Source organism: Stomoxys calcitrans, chromosome 1 (assembly GCF_963082655.1).
Source record: "Stomoxys calcitrans chromosome 1, idStoCalc2.1, whole genome shotgun sequence".
NCBI classification, from domain to species: Eukaryota; Metazoa; Arthropoda; class Insecta; order Diptera; family Muscidae; genus Stomoxys; species Stomoxys calcitrans.
Window position 1 is genome coordinate 156,167,285 of NC_081552.1, and position 22,940 is coordinate 156,190,224.

The following is a 22,940-nucleotide window of genomic DNA, read 5'->3' on the forward strand; positions in this document are numbered from 1 at the left end:
CACTCATTGATATGTGAGAATTTGTTCCCTTGTTCCTTAGTGGAATGTTCATGGGCAAAATTTGAATTTTGAGTTCTATTGGCGCTACAAAAACACAACAACAAAACTAAAGACAAGGGGATTCGCTGATAAATCGACAAGCGTTTGGAACACAAGACTGCACTCGCAGCCCACTGTGCAACTTAGAGACACGTATCAAATTTCAAGGACGCCAGGATTTTGGCGCAAGAAGCAAACTACAAAAGAAGATACCCATTACAAATGATGAAGATTATTAACACCCCACCTGAGGAACTTGTGAACTATAAAACGGGCACAGACCGCCGTGCATAGAAACTTAATACAAAAATAAAAGCTTTAGGCATTAGACAATAAGCTTCAGTCATACTTTTGTGGTGTAAGGAATAAGTTCATTGCATTAAACATTTAAAATTTCTGTTTAATAAAGTTCAATGTTAATCAAATTCATATATCTCTGTTTTTGTACTTTTGTAAAATTCAGATTTATGTTACTATAATCTTTTTAGTTGGATATCCCCTGCAGAAGATTACCAGTGGTAATCGAAATATTGGAAAAACTTTAAATAAAACAATTTGCCAAAAAATAACACTTACATCTGTTTTTATACCCTTCAACATAGGTATACTAATTTCGTCATTTCTTTTGTAACGCCTCAAAATATGGGTCTAAGACATCATAAAGTATATATTCTTGATCTTCATGACATTTTAACTCGATCTAGCCATGTCCGTCCCTCCGTCTGTCTGTCGAAAGCACGCTAGCTTTCAAAGGAGTAAAGCTAGGCGCTTGAAATTTTGCACTAATACTTCTTAGTGCAAAATGCACTAAGTGCATGTTTTCATACTGCCATATAACCGATCTTGGGTCTTGACTTTTTTAACTTCTAGAGCGCGCAATTATTAACCCATTTAGCAGAACTTTTTCACGTGGTGTTTTTGTATCACTTCCGACAATTATGCTAAGTATGGTTCAAATCGGTTCATAACCTGATATAGCTGTCATATAAGCCGATCCCCCGATTAGACTTCTTAAGCTGCTAGAGAGCGCAATTATTATCCGATTTGACTGACATTTTGCATATGTCGGTTGGGTATGACTTCCAACAACTATGCCAAGTATGGTTTAAATCAGTCCATAACCAGATATAGCCGTCATTAATCCGATCTCCCGATTAGACTTCTTTGGCTTCTAGAGTGTGCAATTCTTATCCAGTTGTTTGGCTTGCAACAATTGCCCCAAATATGGTCTAAATCGGTTGTTAACCTAATACGGCTGTCATATAAACCGATTTTACAGGTAGACTTTCTGAATTATTGTTCGATTTGCCTGAAATTTTTGAGGTAGTGTATTTCTATGATTTTCTAACAGCCATGACAAATACGGTCCATATCGGTCAATAACTTGATATAGATCTCATACATATGAAAAATTCATTCAAAGAACTTGACAAATGCGATTCATGGTGAAGGGTATACAAGACTCGGCCCGGCCGAATTTAGCACGCCTTTACTTGTTAATAGTTATACATGTCTTCAAGCCCAACCATCCAAAAAATTATAATCCAACAAGTAAGAGCGTGCTAAGTTCAGCCGGGCCGAATCTTATATACCCTTCACCATGGATAGCATTTGTCGAGTTCTTTGCGCGGTATAATGAATAAGAACGGATATGCTATTGGTGCTATATCAAATCGTAGTCCGATTCAGACCATAAATGAATTGAATACTAAACATTGTAGAAGTCATTGTGTAATATTTCAGTCCATTAGGATAAGGATTGCACCTTTTAGGGGCTCAAGAATTGGATAAAAACTGCGCCCTCTAGAGGCGCAAAAAGTCAAGATCTCAGATCGGTTTATGTGGCAGCTATATAAGGTTATGTACCGATTTGCTCCATACTAAGCACAGTTGTTGAAAGTCATAACAAAACACATCGTGCAACATTTCAGCCAAAACGGATGAGAATTGCGCCCTCTAGCGGCTCAAAAGGCAAGATCCAAGATAGGTTTATAAGGCAGCAATACCAGGTTATAGGCCAATTTGAACCTTACTTAGCACAGTTATTGGAAGTCATAACAAAACACGTGCAAAATTTTAGCCAAATCGGAGAAGAATTGCGCCCTCTAAATGCTGCAGAAGTCAAGACCCAAGATCGGTTTATATGGCAGCTATATAAGGTTATGAATCGATTTGAACCATACTTGACACAGTTGTTGGACATGATACCAAAACACCATGTGCAAAATTTCAGTTAAATGGAACGAGAATTGCGCCCTCTAGAGGCTTAGGAAGTCAAGACCCAAGATCGGTTTATATCGCAGCCATATCAAAACATGGACCGATTTGGCCCATTCACAATTCCAACCGACCTACACTAATTAAAATTTCAAGCGCCCAGCTTTACTCCTTCGAAAGTTAGCGTGCTTTCGACAGACGGACGGACATGGCTAGATCGACTCAAAATGTCATGATGATCAAAAATATATATACTTTATGGGGTCTTAGACGCATATTTCGAGGTGTTACAAACAGAATGACGAAATTAGTATTACCCCCATCCTATGGTGGAGGGTATAAAAAGGTCAACAATACACAATATAAGGTCTGCTCGCGTAGTTTTCCAATAAAAATTTGCCAGTAACAATTTGCAGGAGAGTAAGAATATCCTTTACTCTCTTTTGCTATTTATTTGAATTAAAACAGCTGTTCGATGCTGCAAATTTATGCTGGAAAAAACCCTTCATTAGAAATTTGCAAGCGCTCAGTTACCAAACTCTCGAAATTTAGCTTGCTCTCACGCACTCTTCTGCTGGCAAATAACGTACGAGAACGACTTCCAGTTACAATTTATGCAAATTTGCACAATTTTTTGAGTACACACACACACTTATAATAAGTGTGTGAGCTTAAACTTGTATCGGGCAGCACTCATTGATATGAGGGAAGTAGCCTCCCGCTAATATTGGGTTGCCCAAAAAGTAATTGCGGATTTTTTAAAAGAAAGTAAATGCATTTTTAATAAAACATAGAATGAACTTTAATCAAATATACTTTTTTTTACACTTTTTTTCTAAAGCAAGCTAAAAGTAACAGCTGATAACTGACAGAAGAAAGAATGCAATTACAGAGTCACAAGCTGTGAAAAAATTTGTCAACGCCGACTATATGAAAAACCCGCAGTTACTTTTTGGGCAACTCAATAGAATGTTCATGGGCAAATTTGCAATATGCACTTTACGAAGTCGAAAATTAACAGCGCTATGAATATACATTTTTTGTAAGGAGGCGAGTAGAATATAGGTGAATGGCTATTTTCTCAATGCATGAGATAACTCTTAACGACTAAGAAATACGACACACAATAAAGGGTAAAATAATATTAAAGACTGTACTGTACTGTAATTCTATGAAGATTTGTTGTGGAAACAATTGAAAAATTTTAAACAAAATCAATGTGCAATGGCTGCACAGTGGATGATAATAAATATATATATACTTCAAAAGTCCTTGTCACACTAACTGTACCTTTAAAAATTAGGTCCCTCTCCTGCTACTTAATGAAATGCTTAGGGGGAAAATTTTTCGAAATGTTCTATCAAACTTTTCTAATGACACTACCAGTATACTTTAAACGCATACGAGTAAAAGCCGTTACGCCACGCCACTTTACGACTAGATAGGATTAGACATAGTTCATTTAAAGAACCCATAATGTGGAAACATCTAACATAGAACTTACCTTATTACCGCCAAATATATTGAAAATCCCCACACGCTTCTTAATTTTATTAGCACTTATGGTACCCTTAACGGTTAAATGACTGGACTGTACATGATTGAAATGGGATTCTTGCGATGAATCGAGGGTATCTAGTTTTGACAAATCCTCGAAAGGTATATCGCTTGGTGGTGTAAAACCAGACTGATACCTGCAAAAAAGAGAGCAGTAGAATGGGGAATCATCAGTCAGCTGGTAAGCTCATAGAGTATTGTCTTTTAATAACCTTTCAATGACTTTGTATGAATCTTCTTTTTCATTAATTGATTCTCCAGCTTTTACCATACCCTCCAAACATCTGGCGATTATTGGCGCCACCGAGGATTCAACATCTGCGGCACCAATGATGAATTCTCTAATACCTCGTGTGCGTTTTTCATCCAACTCTTGCAGGCGATTAAATACCTGTGACGGAAAAGGATAACCATAAACAATTAACAAGCTTAAACTTTTTGTATAGATAAGAATGGAGCTAATCATATAAGAAATAGGCAGCATAATTTTTTTTTAAATAATTTAAACAATAAAAAATCTAAGTGAAATGTGAAATTGAAAATCAGCGCGGACAGAAGTGAATTAATTTCGTGGATGGTTCGGCTTGAGGTGGTGTAAGGAATAAGTTCACATGTTTTAAAACTTATCCATTTCCTGATGAAAATATAAAAAAAAAACACAAACATTTGTTTTTGATACTTGTACATGACCTCTTGTCGAACCATCCACAAAATTATAATCAACAAAAAAGATCAACAGTACATTATATAATAGTAAATTTTAAGTGTTTTAAGTAAAATTAAACTTAATTCCATAATTTTCTGTCTATGAAAAGATAACCAACCTCTGGTAATAGTTCATGATAGTGTTGTTGCTGCAGATTATTTGATTTTTGTAATTGGTTGGCATATTCATTCTTTGCATCATCGGACTGTTGAATTTTCGCCGTCATTATATTCTTGTAGCGTTCCACTTCAGCTCGACTTAAATTCAAGTCCATATCAGCCTTTTTGTAGTTATCAACAGCTTTCTCTGAATCACGATAAGCTTTCTCGTAGTTTCGTTTGGCCCGATCCAATGCCGCCAATTGTGTGGTGAGGTTTTGATGTAAATAAGTGCCATTGGAAAGGCATTTCTGTAGAAGAGAAAAACCAAACAATTATGCGAGACTGATTTTGTTTTCTGGATTAATAAAAGTACCTTTCGTTCATCCCTCAAGGTTTTGGAAAGAAGGGAAATGCCTTGAATTATTTGTAATTGTAGGGATTCAGCAACAACTTCTCGTTGTCCAGCCAAATCACTGATTTCATTGAGAACTTTGCGGAAAGCTTGACATGATGTGAATCTGAAAGGGAAGAAGAAAAGTTGGAAGTTTCTTAAATGAGGTTCTACGACATAATTTTTAATTTTAATTACTAATTAATTACGCTGAACATTTCCAATTGCTAGTAGTTGCTCTTAAATCGATCAAAGCCCACCTATGAAACCATTACTGGAAATGATCGGTTCTAGATAGCAAATCGGATGACGTACATTCAGAAAAATGCTTATCCTTAATAGGAGTTAATTACATAATACTCGTTAGTCCATGATATTTATCCACGATAAGTTAAAAATTCCTAAAGAGTGAGGAAATAAACCTTCCTAAATAGTGAGGAAATAAACCATGTGTAGTTAGTAATTTTCCTTAATAAATGGGTTGAGTAATTAAGATGTGTCCAATTGGATGCTCCGGTGTGTTCGGAAAAAGTGATTTTTTCAATCATTTTAACTTTCGTTTTCAATGCTCTTTAGTTCATATTTTACCTGTGGGAAGTTGAAAGTGGACAAGTACTATGTATAAACAATTTCGTAACTGTACAGAAATTGTTGAACTCGCAACGAGTATACTATTCTTTAGCGACATAGCAAGTTCAATATTTCCCAAATTTAGTTCATTTGAACTAGTGTTGAGATTCAACATTTTTTGAGTGTTCAGATATTGTTGTAACAAAACTCCATGCACCAAATTTCCTTCTGTGTCATGGCAGATCCAAATTGTTGTTGTTGTAGCAATATGCTGTGTTCTATCTTTCGTCTGCTTCGTTGAATATGCAGATTCAGGAACTCTGCGACTAAGATAAGGTGCGTCCAGAGAGATCTGGGTGTGAGTCGAGTGGGTTTGGCTGGGAGATAAACAGGTGACGTGTGTCATGTGGTCTCAGGTCACAATTGGCACGGTGGCATCAATCCTTGCTCTGTGGGAGTTGAGGCGGCTCCATCCTCCCGATAACAGCCCAGAAGATATTGCTTGGACAGCATGTAGTTATGTCTTCGCACGGGTAGGATCTTTGTCTTTTAATGAAGGTGGTCCACGAGAGAACTGAGGAGAACACATACCGGCCAATAGCTTTGTACGTGGTCAACATGGTTTCTTTGTCAGCACCACAAGTGCTGCTGGCAATTGACTTGAGGACCTTGTTTACTGTCAAATGTCGACACCAAGTAATTTGAAGATGCTAGTCTTCACACTTCCAGTCTTCACGCTTCCACACCTATTACAAAAGTCAGAGAATGTATGGGCAATGTCTAGTGAGGAAACACTAGAACTGCTCAACGAAACCATACCACCGAAAGAGGTTGTCATTACCATCGTCGGAGATTGTTGGAGAATTTGTGTCTGAGTCAAGAATACTTGGGGCGATCAAAAGTTTAAACTCCTTCAAATCGCTTAGACCTGATATTGCATCACTAGTTGAATTATGAGCTGATTGCGATACACTTGGAGATCTATACTCTGAACGTATCATCAAGTCGTATAATCCTGCAGGATTGTAATTTTTATTACAAAGGTACAAAAACCGAACTACACAAAAGCATACGGCTTTTGCCCTATTAGTCTGTAGACTGTAGAAAAGTTGATAGATACATACACTCATAGAAAATAGTCTGCTGAAAATAGCAAACACTGTCGGCTGACTGTTAGTAGTTAATTTTGTTGCTATTACAGCAGTAGTTCTGCTATTACAGTAGAAGTTCTGAAATTTTAGAACAAAAGGCTTACTGCTAAAAAGTCTGTTGTTTGCTGAAAATGACTGCTGCTTAATTATGAAGGGGATGTTAAAAAAATAGAATACAAATGCCAATATACCTTCCATATTCTTTTTTCTTTAAATTTAGAAAAAAAGGCCATGCCAGTCATGTTCACATTAGTAGAGCAATAACAAAAAAGGCGAGTGAGCTCAGCCACACTCAACCAAATTTGTTATTCAAAACTGCAAAAATGTTTGCTAAAACAGCAGTTTTTATCTGCTAAAAATGGGTAAGCAGACATTACTGCTGTTTAAGCAAACATTGCTTACTGCTATTTCAACTAACAAAATCTGCTGTTCTGAGTACACAAGTCTGCTGAAAAAAAATGTGTATGCCACTTTTTATGGTTGCCTGTTACTTGTTTTGATTACTTTACGCATTTTTTAAAAATTTTGTTGGAAGAGATGACTTTAATTTATGGAATATTACTGTTAAGAAGCTAGCTTGCATTTTTTGTTATTGCTGTACTAATGTGCACATGACTGGCATGGCCTTTTGTATCTAAATTTAAAGTAAAAAGGTTATGGAAAGTATACATTCAGTGGTGATTATAAACGTCCACTGAGACACACATTTATATATGTGTTCTATTTTTTCTTCCAACATCCTCTTCATAATTAAGCAGCAGTCATTTTTAGCAAACAACAGACTTTTCAGCAGTAAGCCTGCTACTCTGAAATTGCAGTATTACAATTGTAATAGCAGAACTACTGCTACAACAGCAGCAATATTAACTACTAATATTCAGCATACAGTGTTTGCTATTTTCAGCAAACATTTTTCTATGAGCAATGTATACTAATGAATGCGTTTCTTAAGAGTAATATTCTACCAATTTAAAATAATCTCTTCCAACAAAATTTCTAAAAAAGTGTCTAAATGAAATGCCTAAATGAAAAGTAGCATACACATTTTTTTTCAGCAGATTTGTGTATTTAAAACAGCAGATTTTGTTTGCTGACCGAAATGTTTGCTTATACAGCATCCATATGTTTGCTAAAACAGTAGTGATATCTGCTTTCCCATTTTCAGCAGACAAAAACTGCTGTTTTATTGTGGTGGTGGAAACTCTAGACATCAGTTCTACCGTGAGAACGTTTATTAATAGTCTACTTATTAATAGTCATGGCAGGTTTGGGATTCGATGGGACTCGTTAAGGGTGTGTACTGCCTCTGCTCTTTGAAATATAGCCATTAACAATATTTGTATAACAGTGGTGGCGACATTGTTTTTATGGTCCCGGCACCCTTAGAGAAGTTCTTCCAGAAGCTCTATGTACGACAGGTAATTGGGAAACCGAAAGTGGTCTAGGCGCTGATTCGTTTAAGGCGGTAGTTGTTCTTATCTGCATGAGATGCATGGTGGTACCTGTATCCTTGGGAAAAGCGAATGATCCATTTGCCGAAAACGCAAAATACCTGCTTGGTTTGCTGCGAGAAATGCAACTTGTGTCTCCCACACCAGATGATCATTGACAAAAGTGGGGTTTAGAATGCTATATGGTGTTCTGGTCTGTTGTTTTTCCCAGCTGAACTGAGTAAGCAATGAAATTCTAACCTGGTCTGTAGCCGATGTCTCAACGAGATGGCTGAAAAGTTCAAAATTCGCCCGTTCTGGGCTCTGGGCGACAGATATTGACCTGGGTAGAACAGAAATGTTTGTAAGAGCAGGAACCACAGATTCCATTTCGGAAAACTGAAATGTCTAAGTCTAGTCTCTAGTCTAGTCTAGTCAAGTATAAGCTCAATGATAAAGGGCATCCTTTGTATATCCGAGTCCCAACGGCGTGCCACAGTGCGACACCTCTTTGTGGAGAAGTTTTCACACGGCTGCCACACCAAATGGTACAGTACATCACAAATGTCGCCAGCATTAGGAGTGGAAAACCACTGCTGAAAATTTGTATGATGTTCTCCCCAGGATTCAAAACCAGACGTTCAACGTCATAAGAGGACATGCTAACCTCTGCGCTACGGTGGCCTCCAAGTGGTCAACATTAATATGTGAAATATCACTCACTCGCACATTTCTAGTCGGTAAGGAATATTTCGATGGTAATTACAATATATTAATAAGTCTTCCATTGTACTATGTATTGTCCATTGCATTTTGGCTAATATAAGTATTTTATTTTTGGAAATCTTGTTAGACGGCTTCTAAAAACAGGGATTTCTTGAGATTTGTTTGCCAAAGTAAAATCCCTTTTATCGTTCGTCATTATGTACGATATAAAGAATGCTTCAATCACTGAATACTTGCCAATGTTTTTTTTTGTACACAGTATTTAAAATTTTAATGAAAAAGTTTAAAGGAAAAATAAGACACTTAGCTGCTACAACATTTAAATTTTTCCTATAGCTCTGGACAACAATTTTTAATTTTGTCATTTGATGTCCAACACATCGAAAGATTACCATTACATGATGATCGAAGAAGACCATTAAGTGTTTTAAAACGAAAAGAACTGCATATTGGTACAAACGATGTACTGTCTAAAAAATTTGACTTCATTATTATGCCCTCCATCATAGGATGGGGTATACTGATTTCGTCATTCTGTTTGTAACTTCTCGAAATATTCGTCTAAGACCCCATCAAGTATAATATATACTCTTGATCGTCATGGCAATTTAAGTCGATCTAGCCATGTCCCTCCGTCTGTCGGTCGAAAGCACGCTTACTTTTGAAGGAGTAAAGCTAGCCACTTGAAATTTTGCACAGGTCGGTTGAGATAATAAATGGGCCATATCGGTCTATGTTTTGATATTTTTTCCGATTTTGGCTGAAATTTTTATCCGATTTGGCTGAAATTTTATACGTGTCAAATATGGTCAGGTCAGACCATAACTTGATATAGCTCCAATAGCATAGCAATTACTTTCTTTTAGCCTTTGTTGGCCTAAAAAGAGATACCGGGAAAAGAACTCGACAAATGCAATCCATGGTGGAGGGTTTATAAGATTCGGCCGGTCGAACAGAATGTTGGCTAAACGTTTCAGGGCTAGTCCGAATGATGTTAAAAGAATTATAAATAAGTTTTGGAATTCTCATTAACTTAATGGCTTCGTGAAAAATGGACTCGACCACATGTCGCAAAACTTGACTCAAAAATACTAGCACTATCATGTATAAGTTGGTTCTGTTAGCATTGTGCTACTAAAGCCAAACACAACGTACGATCTATTCAGCGGTAAGTGATGCACAGTAGGACGAAAAAAATAATAGTTAAATTCGCCATTTGAGGAGGGATAGAGATAACTCTTTCAAGACCCTAGGTGGCCCGGGCGCCTCATGGCAGGCCGCTAAAGTTGTTCACTTCGGCATTTTAAAAAATTTTACGGACTAACAAATCTTCATTGTGGTCCCGGTTTCAAAATTCTTTTTATGCTGGATAGTGCTCAAAAATCCAGTGGAGATATTGTACACTACATGATGTATACAATATTTCCACTGCTTTCGGAGATATTCAACTTTTTGTTTTTGAATTTTTGGCTTAGTTATATACATCCGTTCTTTAATGACATATAAAGGGTGATTTTTTGAGAGCTATAGGAAAGTTAAAAAAAACCATACAATTTAAAAAATGCATGAAATCTTTATTTGAATCGATATTTCATGCAAATGCCGACCGTGACTGCGCCTCTAGTGGTCAACCCGCTTAGTTCAATTTTGGCATACTCTTTCCAACATTTCGGTCGGTATCTCACGAATAAATGCTTCAATGTTGTCCTCCAATGCGTCTATTGAAGCGGGCTTGTCTGTATAGACATGAGCTTGAAATCGCACAATCTAGGCGGCCAATTGAACGCTTTCGAACGTGAAATAAAATGTTCACCAAACTCGCCTCTCAATAAGTCCATTGTTACACGTGCTGTGTGGCATGTCGCATTGTCTTGTTGAAACCACATATCATGCAAGTCAAGCTCTTGCTCTTTGGGTAAAACAAAAGGTCGATATAATTTCACAATAGCGTTCACCATTCACAGTTACGTTACGATTCGCAACATCTTTTAAGAAGTACGGTGACTTTTCTGGATGCATTGGTAGCTCTTGCAATGCTTCTGGCTGATCTTCACTCCAAAATCGACAATTCTACTTATTTACATACCCATTGAGCCAAAAATGAGCTTTGTCGCTGAACACAATTTTTGGATAAAAAAAAAATGGATCTTAGGCCAACTTTCCAAGAGCCCATTTACCAAAAATTCTGCATTGCGCTAGGTCGTTCGTCTTCAATTCTTGCACCAGCTGTATTTTGAAAGGCTTCACACCTTAATCTTTCCGTAAATTTTTCCACGTTGTTGAGTAATGGAGGCCCAATTGCTGAGAACGGCGACGAATCTACAATTGATGGTCATCATTAACACTGGCCCATACTGCTGCGATATTTTCTTCGGTTCGCACTCTACGTTGGTGGTGTTGGTGGTTTAATGTCCAATAATGTAAATTTGGTTCGAAATTTAGTCACAAAAGCCCTAATAGCCGCTTCAGTGGGTCGATTAAACTGACAATAAAATAGAAGAAGCGCGCGATGAACTTTCTTAACAGAGCACCCATTTTGATAATAAAATTCAATCATTTGCAAGCATTGTTCGTTTGTAAGACGATTCATCGTTCAATTATAGACCAAACTGAAGATGTTTGACAGTGAAACAAAACACGAAACGTGCGTGAGCTTTCTTTTTACTAGTTTTTTTTCGGTTTATTCCACTGTACGACGTTTTGTGTGATTTTTTTTAATATACTTCCATTTGTGTTAATATTTTTTTAAAAATTGCCCCCAAATTTTTAAAGTATCGCTTTTAGAGAATTCCCTAGATTGTGCGAATATTCTTTTTGTGCAAACTTCTTAATATTTTTTATGGTAACCCTGGAGATGTCGCACTGCGGCGTGCCGTTCGGACTCGGCTATAACAAGGAGGCTCCTTATCATTGAGCTTAAACTTGAATCGGGCAGCACTCATTAATTTGTGAGAAGTTTGCCCCTGTTCCTTAATGGAGTGTTCAAGGCCAAATTTGCCATTTGCAACCCTGCAGGTCCAGGCCACTAGTTCAAACCCTGTTTATTCACTGGTTCCACTTTTATTTACTTACAGTGTAAACAACTGGTGAATTTAATATGAGCTTGTCATTGGAGTAACCAGTTGACCTTGGAACTAGTATTTCTGCTAGTTCCAACAAACTAGTTCCGCAAGCGATTGCTTTTGACATTTGTCAATGTTTGAAAAAATATTTTTCTTCATGCTATTGGTTTTTTCTCTGTCACTCTTTCTATTTAAACAATTTTGTAAGTTTTGTCAGTGGTCGGCGAGGAGATTTGAACTCTTATGTTTCGTAGTCTTCCACACATTCTCTAGCCTACCGACATCATTTTGTTAATGATGGGATAACGCAATAAGCATTGCTGCACAGCAACAAGTTTCTCAATTAAATTAAATTAAAAAAAAAAAAATGTAGAAATAACATTTAAGCACATTTTTTAATGAGAAATACATAAAAAATTGCGCCAAATTTTAAAATTAGTTTGAAGAAAAAACAAGTAAAAGCGTGCTAAGTTCGGCGGGGCCGAATCTTATATAGCCTCCACCATGGATCTTATTTGTCGAGTTCTTTTCCCGGTATCTCTTTTTAGACAAACAAAGGATGAAAGAAAATAATTGCTATGCTATTGGAGCTATATCAAATGATGGTCCGATTCGGACCATAGTTGAATTGAATGTAAGAGACCATAGAAGAAGTCATTGTGTAAAATTTCAGCCAAATCAAATAGGATAGAATAGGAGCTCCTTTAGGGGAGGTGTATCAGGCTGTAACCGATTCAGACCATATTTGACATGTATGTTGTAGGTCATGGGAGAAGCCGTTGTATTTCAGCGAAATCGGAAAATAATTGCGCCCTCTAAAGGCTGAAGAAGTCAAAATCCCAGATCTGTTTATATAACAGTAATATCAGGTTATAAACCGATTTGAACCATATTTGCTAACCATGGAAAATTTCAACTAAATCGGATAAGAATTGCGCCCTCTAGTGGCTTAAGAATTCAAGATAGATCAGTTTACAGGGCAGTTCTATCAGGTTTTGGACCGATTCCAACCATACTTAGCACAGTTGTTAGAAGTCGTAACAAAACACGTAGTTCAAAATTTCGGATAAGAATTGCGCCCTCTAGAGGCTCTAAAAGTCAAGACCCCAGATCGGTTTATATGACAGCTATACCAGGTAATGAACCGCAACAACTGTGCTAATTTTGGTTGATATGTGCAAAATGTCAGCTTAATCGGATAAAAATCATGTCCTCTAGAAGCTCAAGAGGTCAAGACCCAAGATCGGTTTGTACGCCAGCTATATCAAAACATGGACCGATATGGCCCATTTACAATCCCAACCCACCTATTTGTGCAAAATTCCGACAGACAGACGGACGGACGGACGGACAGACGGACGGACATGGCTAGATCGACATAAAATGTCGCGACGATCAAGAATATATATACTTTATGGGGACTTAGACGAATATTTCGAGGGGTTACAAAGACAGAATGACGAAATTAGTATATACCCATCCTATGGTGGACTCGAACCTGGCTTTGCGAATCTATCTGTGGCATGTGAATTTTTGATGGTGCAAATTCTTTCTCGTACGCAAGAATCACGATCATTTTTTTTAAATCGACCACTATCAGCAGTACCTGTTATTAGCTCGCTAAATAGCATTTAAGGTCCAAATGCAACATTACCTACATTTCTTAGAATTTTGCGCAAAATGGAACTGCGGAGGCAAAATTGGCTTTAAAAGATAGCTACTGAACCAGATGATGGTGCCAACTGGTTACTGGCTAGACGACTGGGTAGGTACTGTTGACCAATAGTAAACATCAGTAAATGTAGTCGAATAAGTGAGACAGATAATTGACTGCCAATTTTGCTGCAACCAGTAATCGGTGTTGGTATAACAAAAAGTTTATATAAACATGACCCATTCTAATATAGCCCCCATGTGTGTTAATTCGTAGGTGTATGATAAATGAATTTACAAATAATACTTACTCGTTATCCTCCTCTTCTTTTTTCTTAGGCTGATAATTTTTCACTAAGCGCCTGCAAAACACAAAAAGAATAAAAAAAGAGAAATTATAAACATTAATAACAAGCTTTTTATGAACGATTTGTGAATGAATTAATTAATTGGGTTATTCGGAGAATCTGCAACCGACTTGCAGTGAATTTCTTTTCAACAAAAGTTTAAGAGCATAGACACGCTATAAGTGAATTGATTGCTGCAAAATAATCCCCAAAAGACTTTCCATACCGAATACCAAAATATATATAAGAAAAACAAAGGCAGTTGCAATTTGTAAAAATTACCAACCGCACACAGCACGATTTCCACTTTGCATGCCAAACTTAATTCTCAAGGCATATACGTATGAAGAAATGAAGATGCAACAAAGTGCTTCATCCAGTTAACTGGACAGATAATAGAAACTCAGTGAAAACCTACAATTTTGATGGGCAATTATTGTTGCCCATTTAACCATACTCTTGAAATATAAAAAGAAAATTTGTTCAATAATATATGAAAAGGGCGTCAGATATGTTGCAATTTTTTTTTTTTTTTGAAGTGTAAATGTTGTACATGCTTACATATCTCTTTTGAACTTGCAACATTGTTTTCTATATCCTTTGGTCTGATGGATTTTTTGCAGAAAAATGTTGCAAAATTTTCCACAAACATTCCATTATCATTTTGAAATAAACCCCATTTCAGATTTGATTGAAAAAAATATTAAGTCCAAAAATGTTTTAATTGTGGTCCGATTTAGACCAAACATAGCTGATATATTGAAAATAAACAAGTAAAAGCGTGCTAAGTTCGGCCGGGCCGAATCTTGGGAACCCACCACCATGGATTCTGCTAAAATACGGCAGCTTTATCTGGACGCATAGTAGACGCATAATATAAAATTTCAGGCAAATCGGATGAAAATTGCGACTTCCAGGGGCTTAAGAAGTCAAAACGGAAGATCGGTTTATATGGGAGCTATATCCAAACCTGAGCCGATATGGCCCATTTGCAATCCCCAACGACTTTCACCAAGAAGAAATATCTGTGGAAAATTGCAAGCGGCTAGCTTTACGCGTTCGACCGCTATCGCGATTTCGACACAGTTCGACTCAGAATGTTGAGACGATCAGGTGTTACAAACGGAATGACTAGATTAGTATACCCCCATCCTATGGTGGTGGGTACAAAAACTAACAACATGTGCAGCACATAAGACACATGGACCGCAAGAAGTCAAGTCGAAAAATCGGTTTTTATGGAATACGGTGCGCCTGAACCAACTTCAAATAAAGGTCTTACACCCAGAAAACTATTTGAGATTCTGAATTTTCAATGTTCATAGACGAGAAAACACAAAAAACTAAAGTAACATGTGGTGGGATTTTTAAATAAATCCACTTTGAAAATTTGTGCGCACGAAGCACGATTCTTTTTGTTTTTTTAAACGAACAATCAAATTGAATTCTAAGAAAAAAACGAATAAAGATATAACGATTTTTTCTTGCAGATAAAAGTGTCAAACAAAAATAAATACTGCCCAAATTTGTTGACAAAAATACCTAAAATACCCATTTCAGGCAAAATGGGTTTCAAAATAGCAATCTTTTTGTAATTTAGCTGTAGAAGCTATAAACATTGTTGGAGGCAACAAAAAATGTTTGCAAGAGTTTTGGGTAAATATGAAGTAAGAAAAACATCAATCAGTCATAGCAAAACACCACTTCCAAAATTTCAGGCAAATCGAGTAATAATTGCGCCCTCCTTATATGGGAGCTATATCACTTTACAACAGTTGGAAGTTATACCAGAACGATATATGTAAAATTTTAACCATATTGGATAAGAATTGCGCCCTATAGAAGCCCAAGAGGTCTAATCGGGAGATCGGTTTATATGCGCCCTATAGAAGCCCTAGAGGTCTAATCGGGAGATCGGTTTATATGGCGGCTATATCAGGATTTGGACTGATTTAGACCATACTTGACACAGTTGTTGAAAGTCGAAATACAATAAAACACTTCATGTAAAATTTCGGCCAAATCGGATAGGAATTGCGCCGTCTAGAAGCTCAAGAAGTGCCACTAAACCCAGAAATCGACTTCAACAGACCATCAGATCTCCGGAAAATATCGAAAGTATAAGGCAGTCAGTACGTTCTCCCTGGCGTCAGTTCGTTCTCCCCCCGCTGCTATGGGTATTTCTGACACCACTGTTCGGCCATTTCACCATCAAGACTTTAAACGTCATCGCTTTAAATTGGATGTTGTACAAGGATTAATTGAACGCGATTTTGTTGCCTGTCAATATGCATGTGAAGTGCTGATTGACAACCTGCCTGAAGATGAGGTAGTTTTTTCCAGTGACGAGGCACACTTTCAAATTTCCGGGTATGTCAACAAACAAAACATATGTTTATACCGATCGACCACGGACCATAGCACACCTCAAGAACAACATTCGCGACGCCATTGCCAACATACCGATAAATATACTGCAAAGAGTGGATACGAATTTCAAAAATCGACTTAATGAGTGTATGCGCCATTTACACCATAAAGGACTCAAGTCATGGTGGCCACCGTGGCGCATATCTGACGTCGCCTATGACGTCGAGCGCCTGGGTTCAAATCCCGGTGCGAATATTAGAAAAATGTTCAGCGGTGGTTACCCCCTCACTAATGCTGGCTACATTGAGTGAGTTATCCTGCCATGTTATAAAACCTCTCTGCCAAGTGGTGTCGCTAAAAAACGAGGCCGCTTATCATTGAGCTTAAACATTAATCGGACTGCACTCATTGATATGTGAGAAGCTTGCCCCTGTTTCTTAAGGGAATGTTCATGGGAAATTTTGTAGTTTAGTAGTACTTTTTTAATAGTAACTGCCCAACTGGAATATGACGAAAGGTGGTTCATATATGTATATATCCGTGGTGGTGGTGGGTGTCCAAAGTTCGGCCCGGCCGAGCTTAATGCCCTTTGACTTTTTTGATTTCTTTTAGCATTTTAAAATCTATGTCAGAAAGTCAACATTGTTTATTCCCGTATACACGGGAAAAAAATTTTTTCATCTTTAAAAAAGCGAGAATTCCCGGGATTTCCCTTTGCAAAACCCTAATTTAATATATTCAGTATCGGTCATCCTGAGACGCTGAAGTAAAGAAACATAAAAAGTTATATACGGAAAAAATTACTTTTATTTAAAACTTCAAAAATACCATTTCATGATAATGGAAGGAGAAAATATTGTTTAGTAGGAGATGCCAGTGTTAGACTTAATCCATTCCAAATAGCTGGTGACACGAGTGAAAGCAGCAGGATAACCCTTAGCGCAACCAGCAGAGGATCCGAAGGAAGTCAAACCAACTTGTTTGTTGTTGGAAGCCAAAACCAATGGGCCGCCAGAGTCACCATTACAGGTGGAGATACCACCGCTGGTCGAGACACAAATGTTGGTTGAAGTAATAGTTGAGCCATAGGTGGAAGCGCAGACGGTGTTGGTGATAATGGGCATGCGGGCATATTGCAAGTTGGTGGTTACACCAGTGGCAGAATCAGAGATGCGGCCCCAACCGGAGGCGATACCAGTTTCGCCGGCATAGGTGGAGTAAGAGCTGGAAATAGCGGGCAATACGACTTTGTTGATTCTGGAAGTGTAGGTGACAGCAGGAATCTTGATCAAGGAAATATCGTTTTTCAAGTTGCTACGATTCCAACCGGAGTGAATAATGACGTTGGCCTTGTCGACAGTGCGGGTGACTTCAGCGGAAGTGCGGACAGTAGCGCCCAAATAGACAGTGACGGAAAGGATACTGAAATGAAAACAACACAGTTCGCATTATATCCTTAAAAGAGAAAAACGCGAAAATATGTCCAACTTACCCTTCGGTACAGTGAGCAGCAGTCAAGACCCATGAATTTCCAATCAAAGAACCGCCACACCAGGCTGAGGAAGTGGAGCTAACTTTCAAGGAGAGACCAACCTGGTAGGGGAATTGGCCGACAGAGGCAGTTTGACCATTGGTAATGCGACCCTCGCTCTCAACGACGGGCATAACAACGGAGCGTGATTCAAGGTGGTTGGACCTCAAATCAAAGGCCGAAGCGGTGGCCAAAGCCAAGGCGAAAACGATTAAGAATTTCATGTTGTCACGGTTGGAGTACAACTGATACAAATTCTACTGCGGCCAACGTTTTTATAGGTTCAGCTTATCCCTAGTCTTCAAATGCATTGAAGTACTTGCAATTGACATTATGCTTCTTGTGCTAATCGATTAGACAAGTTTCCCCAACACAGGGCTATATCTCAAATAGGTACTGAAGTTCAACTAGCTGTGATAATAGCAGCAGTGCTAATTTTGGTCATAACGCTACGATAATACGAAAATAAGTTCTAAACCGTGCCAGCACCTATCTGGTTTGATCATTGGAAAAATTGACAAAGATAGCTGATATTTGGCACACCATCCATTCCTCAAACAAATTTTGAAGTACACTTGTTTGATTAGAACTATTTTGCTAACATTTCCAGATTAGGAATGCAATATCAAGTACTTTGGAATACAATTTGGCAGGCGGTTTTGATTTTGTTTCATTTTCAAATCACCATAGTCCTGCGTTAGTAGTTGTGAACGCCAGAAGTGAGTGTAGGTAGTTCTGTACAGGGCCAACTCCGAAGTCAATATTTTTTCGAACTCTAGCTCCGGGACATATATTTATTGAACCATTAAAAACCATTAAAATATGTTTGACGTGGGTATACCATAGGATAAGGGGTATATTCATTTTTTCATTCCATTTGCAACATATCGAAATATGATTTTCCCACCCTACAAAGTACTTTACATATATTGTTCATCGTCGTACAATTCTAAGACGATTTAACAATGCCCGTCTGTCTGTCCATCTATCGCCCGCCAAGCTTCAGCTTTGATTTCAACCGACGGACACACAGACGGACGGACGTACGGACAGACACACGGACATTGTTCGTGTCGGTCGGATATGAATATTTCGATGTGTTGCAAACGGAATTACAACATGACTGTTATCCCTTTCACATGATGGTGGGTATTAAAATTATATATATTTTCAAAAAAAAATTATTTTTGTTTCTAAAAATTATTTTTTTTTCTCTTATAAAAAAATTCTATTGGCCGAAGTTGGAGCAGATCAAAAATGTTCGAATCCCCCGAAACCCCCCTGTTCAGGGCCGATTAAACTTTAATGGCTTCAAATAAAAGCTGCAAAACGATATAGAAATGAATGTAGTTCTGCCTTAACAGACTTTTAGGGCTTCCAATACACAAAGTACAATAGTTACCAGACAGTTTTAGATCTGAAACTATTCCAAATATGTTTGGAAAACTAAAACTTGTCACACATAATTATGTTGTAATGATTTTGCCTCCATTAAAATGACTCAACATTGTCCTGTGCGGCTTTACAAAAAAAAAAAAAAAAAAAAAACAAGTAAAGGCGTGGTTATTGTTGTAGCAGTTTATTATGTTCTATCTTTCGTCTGCTTGATTCTGTTGAGTGTCAAGACCCAGGAACTCTGCGGCTAAGATAAGGGTTCGTCCACAGGGATCTGGGTCTGAGTCGAGTGGGTCTGGCTGGGCAGTTAAACAGGTGATGTGTATCGTGCGGTCCCTGGTTACAATCGGGACATACATCTTGCACGTCGGCATCAATCCTTGCTCTGTGGGAGTTGAGGCGGCTGCATCTGCTGGAAAGTAATTGAGCCAGAACCACTCTGGTTTGCCGCGGGAGGTCAATTTCTTCAGGTGCAATGGGAGGCGGTCGTTCTCCAAGAACTACATTCACCCGGTAGCCGCATTTACCACATCTGCTACCGTGTCTGCATGAATGTTGTCTAGACCTGCTTGATATGCCGCATGATCTAGAGGTTCTCTCTTCCTTAAGACTTCTGGGCGGTTGATATCTATCTACAAGATTATGATTTGGATGGTCTATGCGATAACAGCCCAAAAGGTATTGCTTAGACAACATGTAGTTATGTCATCGCACTGTATGATCTTTGTTTGTAAAAGCGTGCTAAGTTCGGCCGAGCCGAATCTTACATACCCTCCACCCTGGATCCCATTAGTCAAGTTCTTTGCCCGGTATCACCTTATAGGCAACCGAAGGAAAATGGATAAGAATTGCTTTGCTATTGGAGCTAAATCAGTTAATGAACTGAATCAGACCATATTTGGCATGTACACTCATAATCTCACTGAATCTCAGAGCAGCAGGCTTGCTGCTGAAAAGTCGGTTGTTTGCTGAAAATGACTGCTACTTAATTATGGAGAGGACGTTAGAAGAAAAAATAAAACACATATGTAAATGTGTGTCTCAGTGGTTGTTAATAATCACCACCGAATGTAAACTTTCCAAAACTTTTTTTCTTTAAATTGAGATACAAAGGGCCATGCCAGCCATGTTCACATTAGAAGAGCACTACCAAATAAGCGAGCTAGCTCAGCCACATTTCGAAATGTATACTAATAGATGGATCAGGTAGCTTCTTTACAGTAATATACCACAAATAGAAATCATTTCTTCCAACAAAATGTCTATACATCAGCCGTATGTTTGCTGAAACAGCAGTAAAGTCTGCTTTCCCATTTTCAGCAGACAAAAACTGCTGTTTTAGCAAACAGTTTTGTGTTTTGAATAGCAAATTTGGTTGAGTGTATGTTAGAGGTCATAGAAACAACCACTGTGCAAAATGTCAACCAAATGGGATAGGAATTACGCCCTATAAGGGCTCAAGATATATAATCGATTTATATGGGAGACATATCAGGTTTTGGACCGTTGCAGGTCATATTTGACACGCATGTTGAAAGTCATAAAAAACGTCCCAGTAAAAAATTTCAGTAAAATTGAATAAGAATGGCGCTCTCTAGAGGCTCAAGAAGTAAAATCGGGAGATCGGTTTGTATGGGAGCTATATCAGGTTATGGACTGATTTCAACCATACGTATTTGGACTGATTTCAACATACAATTGTTGGAAGTGATATTAAAACAGTACGTGCAAAATGTCTGCTAAATCGGATAAGAATTGCGCCCTCTATAAACTCAATGAGTCAAAACGGTTTATATGGCAGCTATATCAAAACATGGACCGATTTGGTTTATTTATAAATCCCAACTAACCTACACTAATAAGAAGTATTTGTGCAAAATTTCAAGCGTCTTTGATCAAGAATTTATATACTTTTGGGTTAGACGCATATTTCGAGGTGTAAAAAGGCATTAAATTCGTCCGGGTCGAATTTTGGATACCCACCACCTCGGATATATATACATATTAAAAACCTTTCGTCATAATACAGTGAAAAATCCATCATTTATGAACCCATAGCAGCTATATCTAAATATAGTCTGATCACTATATTCACAATTCATTGTACCACATTCATCGATTAAAAAATGCACCTTTTATGAGCCTAAGAACTTAAATCGGTATATGTTTATGACAGTTATATCCAAATATAGACCGATCTGAACCATATTGAACACAAATGTCCAGTAGCCTAACACAGCCCACTGTGCCCATAGCCCACTGTTCAGCGAAATCGAGTAATAAACGTTCTTTTATTGTCTCAAATATAGCCCCATCTTAACCATACTCGGTAAGAATGTCGAGGGGCCTAACGCAACTCATTGTGCCTAATTTCAGCAAAATCGGTTAATAAATTCCCCTTTTATGGGTCTAAAACCTCAAATCCCAATCTGGACCGATCTGGGCCGTATTGAACTGAAATATTGAGGAGCCTAACATAATCCGCTTTACAGAATTTCTGCGAAATCGGACAGTAAATGCGGAGGTCACCGTAGTGCAGAGGTTAGCATGTCCGCCTACGACGCTGTACGCCTGGGTTCGAATCCTGACGAGACCATCAGAAAAAATTTTTTTAGCGATGGTTTTCCTCTCCTAATGCTGCCAACATTTGTGAGGTTCTATTGATATGTGAGAAGTTTGCCCCTGTTCCTTAGTGGAATGTTCATGAGCAAAATTTGTTTTTTTTTTTGTTAAAAATACGTCTATTGTGGACCCAAGACTTTAAATCGAGAGATTGGTCTATATGACAGCTATATCCAAATCTGATCCGATCTGGGCCAAATGAAATAAGGATGTCGAGAGGCCTAGCATAACTTAGTTTAGGTAAGGTTTAAGTGGCAGTCTGCCATCAGACTCACTTAGACGTTTTTGTCCATTGTGATACCACAGGAACAGAAGAAGGAAGATGTCTTCTAGTTCCTACCGTTGAACCATCCAGATCGCTTTAAAAAGCCCAACAACTTGCGAATGTTCATATCCGCTAAATTAGATAGGTTCTCAAAGAGATGAGAACCTAAAGTGGAACTCCTTCTTATTGCCAGTGCGGGACACACACGCAGGTGTTCTATAGTCTCTTCTTCTTCGATGTCCTCACGGCTTCTGCAAAAGTCATTGCTGGCAACCTTCAGTCTGTCAGCTTGTTTTCCGATTAGAAAGGGACATGTCATGACGGACGCAATGACTGAAACATCTGTTCTAGTCAGTGACAGCAAAGCGATGGACCTCTTCAAGTCTAGATTAGGCCACATAGTTTTGGAATGCTCACAGTCGCCTCCTTGGGACCATCTATCATTCTTTGTCCTTCGGGCCTGGTTCTGAAAACTTAGTTTACATGTCGCTAGAGGCATACCCACAGATTCCACTTTCCCTCTAATGTGTAAGGTAATTCCTAATCTCGCAAGCTCGTCCGCTTTACAACTCCCTGGGATATCTCTGTGGCCCGGCACCCAGAACAAGTGAATTTTGAACTGTTTAGTCATCTCGTTGAGATATTTGCAACAGTCGAGGGCGGTTTTTATGTTCAGAAAAGTCTGAAGAGGTCGTCGTTATTACATTATATATCGTAGCCATTTCACCACTTCCTTAATTGCATGGATTTCCACTTGATACACACTGCAGTGGTCGGGTAACCTTTTCGATATGACCAGTTCTAGTT

At 38.2% G+C, this 22,940-nt stretch overlaps 2 protein-coding genes across 12 annotated transcripts in view; both read right to left on the minus strand.

Moving 5' to 3' along the window:
- LOC106092065 (formin-binding protein 1-like) overlaps positions 1–22,940 on the minus strand; it is a 365,714-nt gene that overhangs the window by 23,587 nt on the left and 319,187 nt on the right. For all 11 annotated transcript variants that reach the window (XM_059370763.1, XM_059370759.1, XM_059370762.1 and 8 more), the window contains exons 4-8: positions 13,915–13,965; positions 4,994–5,138; positions 4,638–4,928; positions 4,026–4,204; positions 3,761–3,950 (exon numbers count right to left, since the gene is read on the minus strand). In XM_059370763.1, coding sequence (XP_059226746.1) covers positions 3,761–3,950; positions 4,026–4,204; positions 4,638–4,928; positions 4,994–5,138; positions 13,915–13,965 — 856 coding nt within the window. The remainder of the gene's footprint in view (positions 1–3,760; positions 3,951–4,025; positions 4,205–4,637; positions 4,929–4,993; positions 5,139–13,914; positions 13,966–22,940) is intronic.
- LOC106092058 (serine protease 1-like) lies at positions 17,165–18,113 on the minus strand. The gene is made up of 2 exons (XM_013258811.2): positions 17,813–18,113; positions 17,165–17,742 (listed from the first exon to the last, which is right to left on the minus strand). The coding sequence occupies exons 1-2, from the start codon at positions 18,073–18,075 to the stop codon at positions 17,181–17,183; spliced, it is 825 nt and encodes a 274-aa protein (XP_013114265.1). The 5' UTR covers positions 18,076–18,113; the 3' UTR covers positions 17,165–17,180.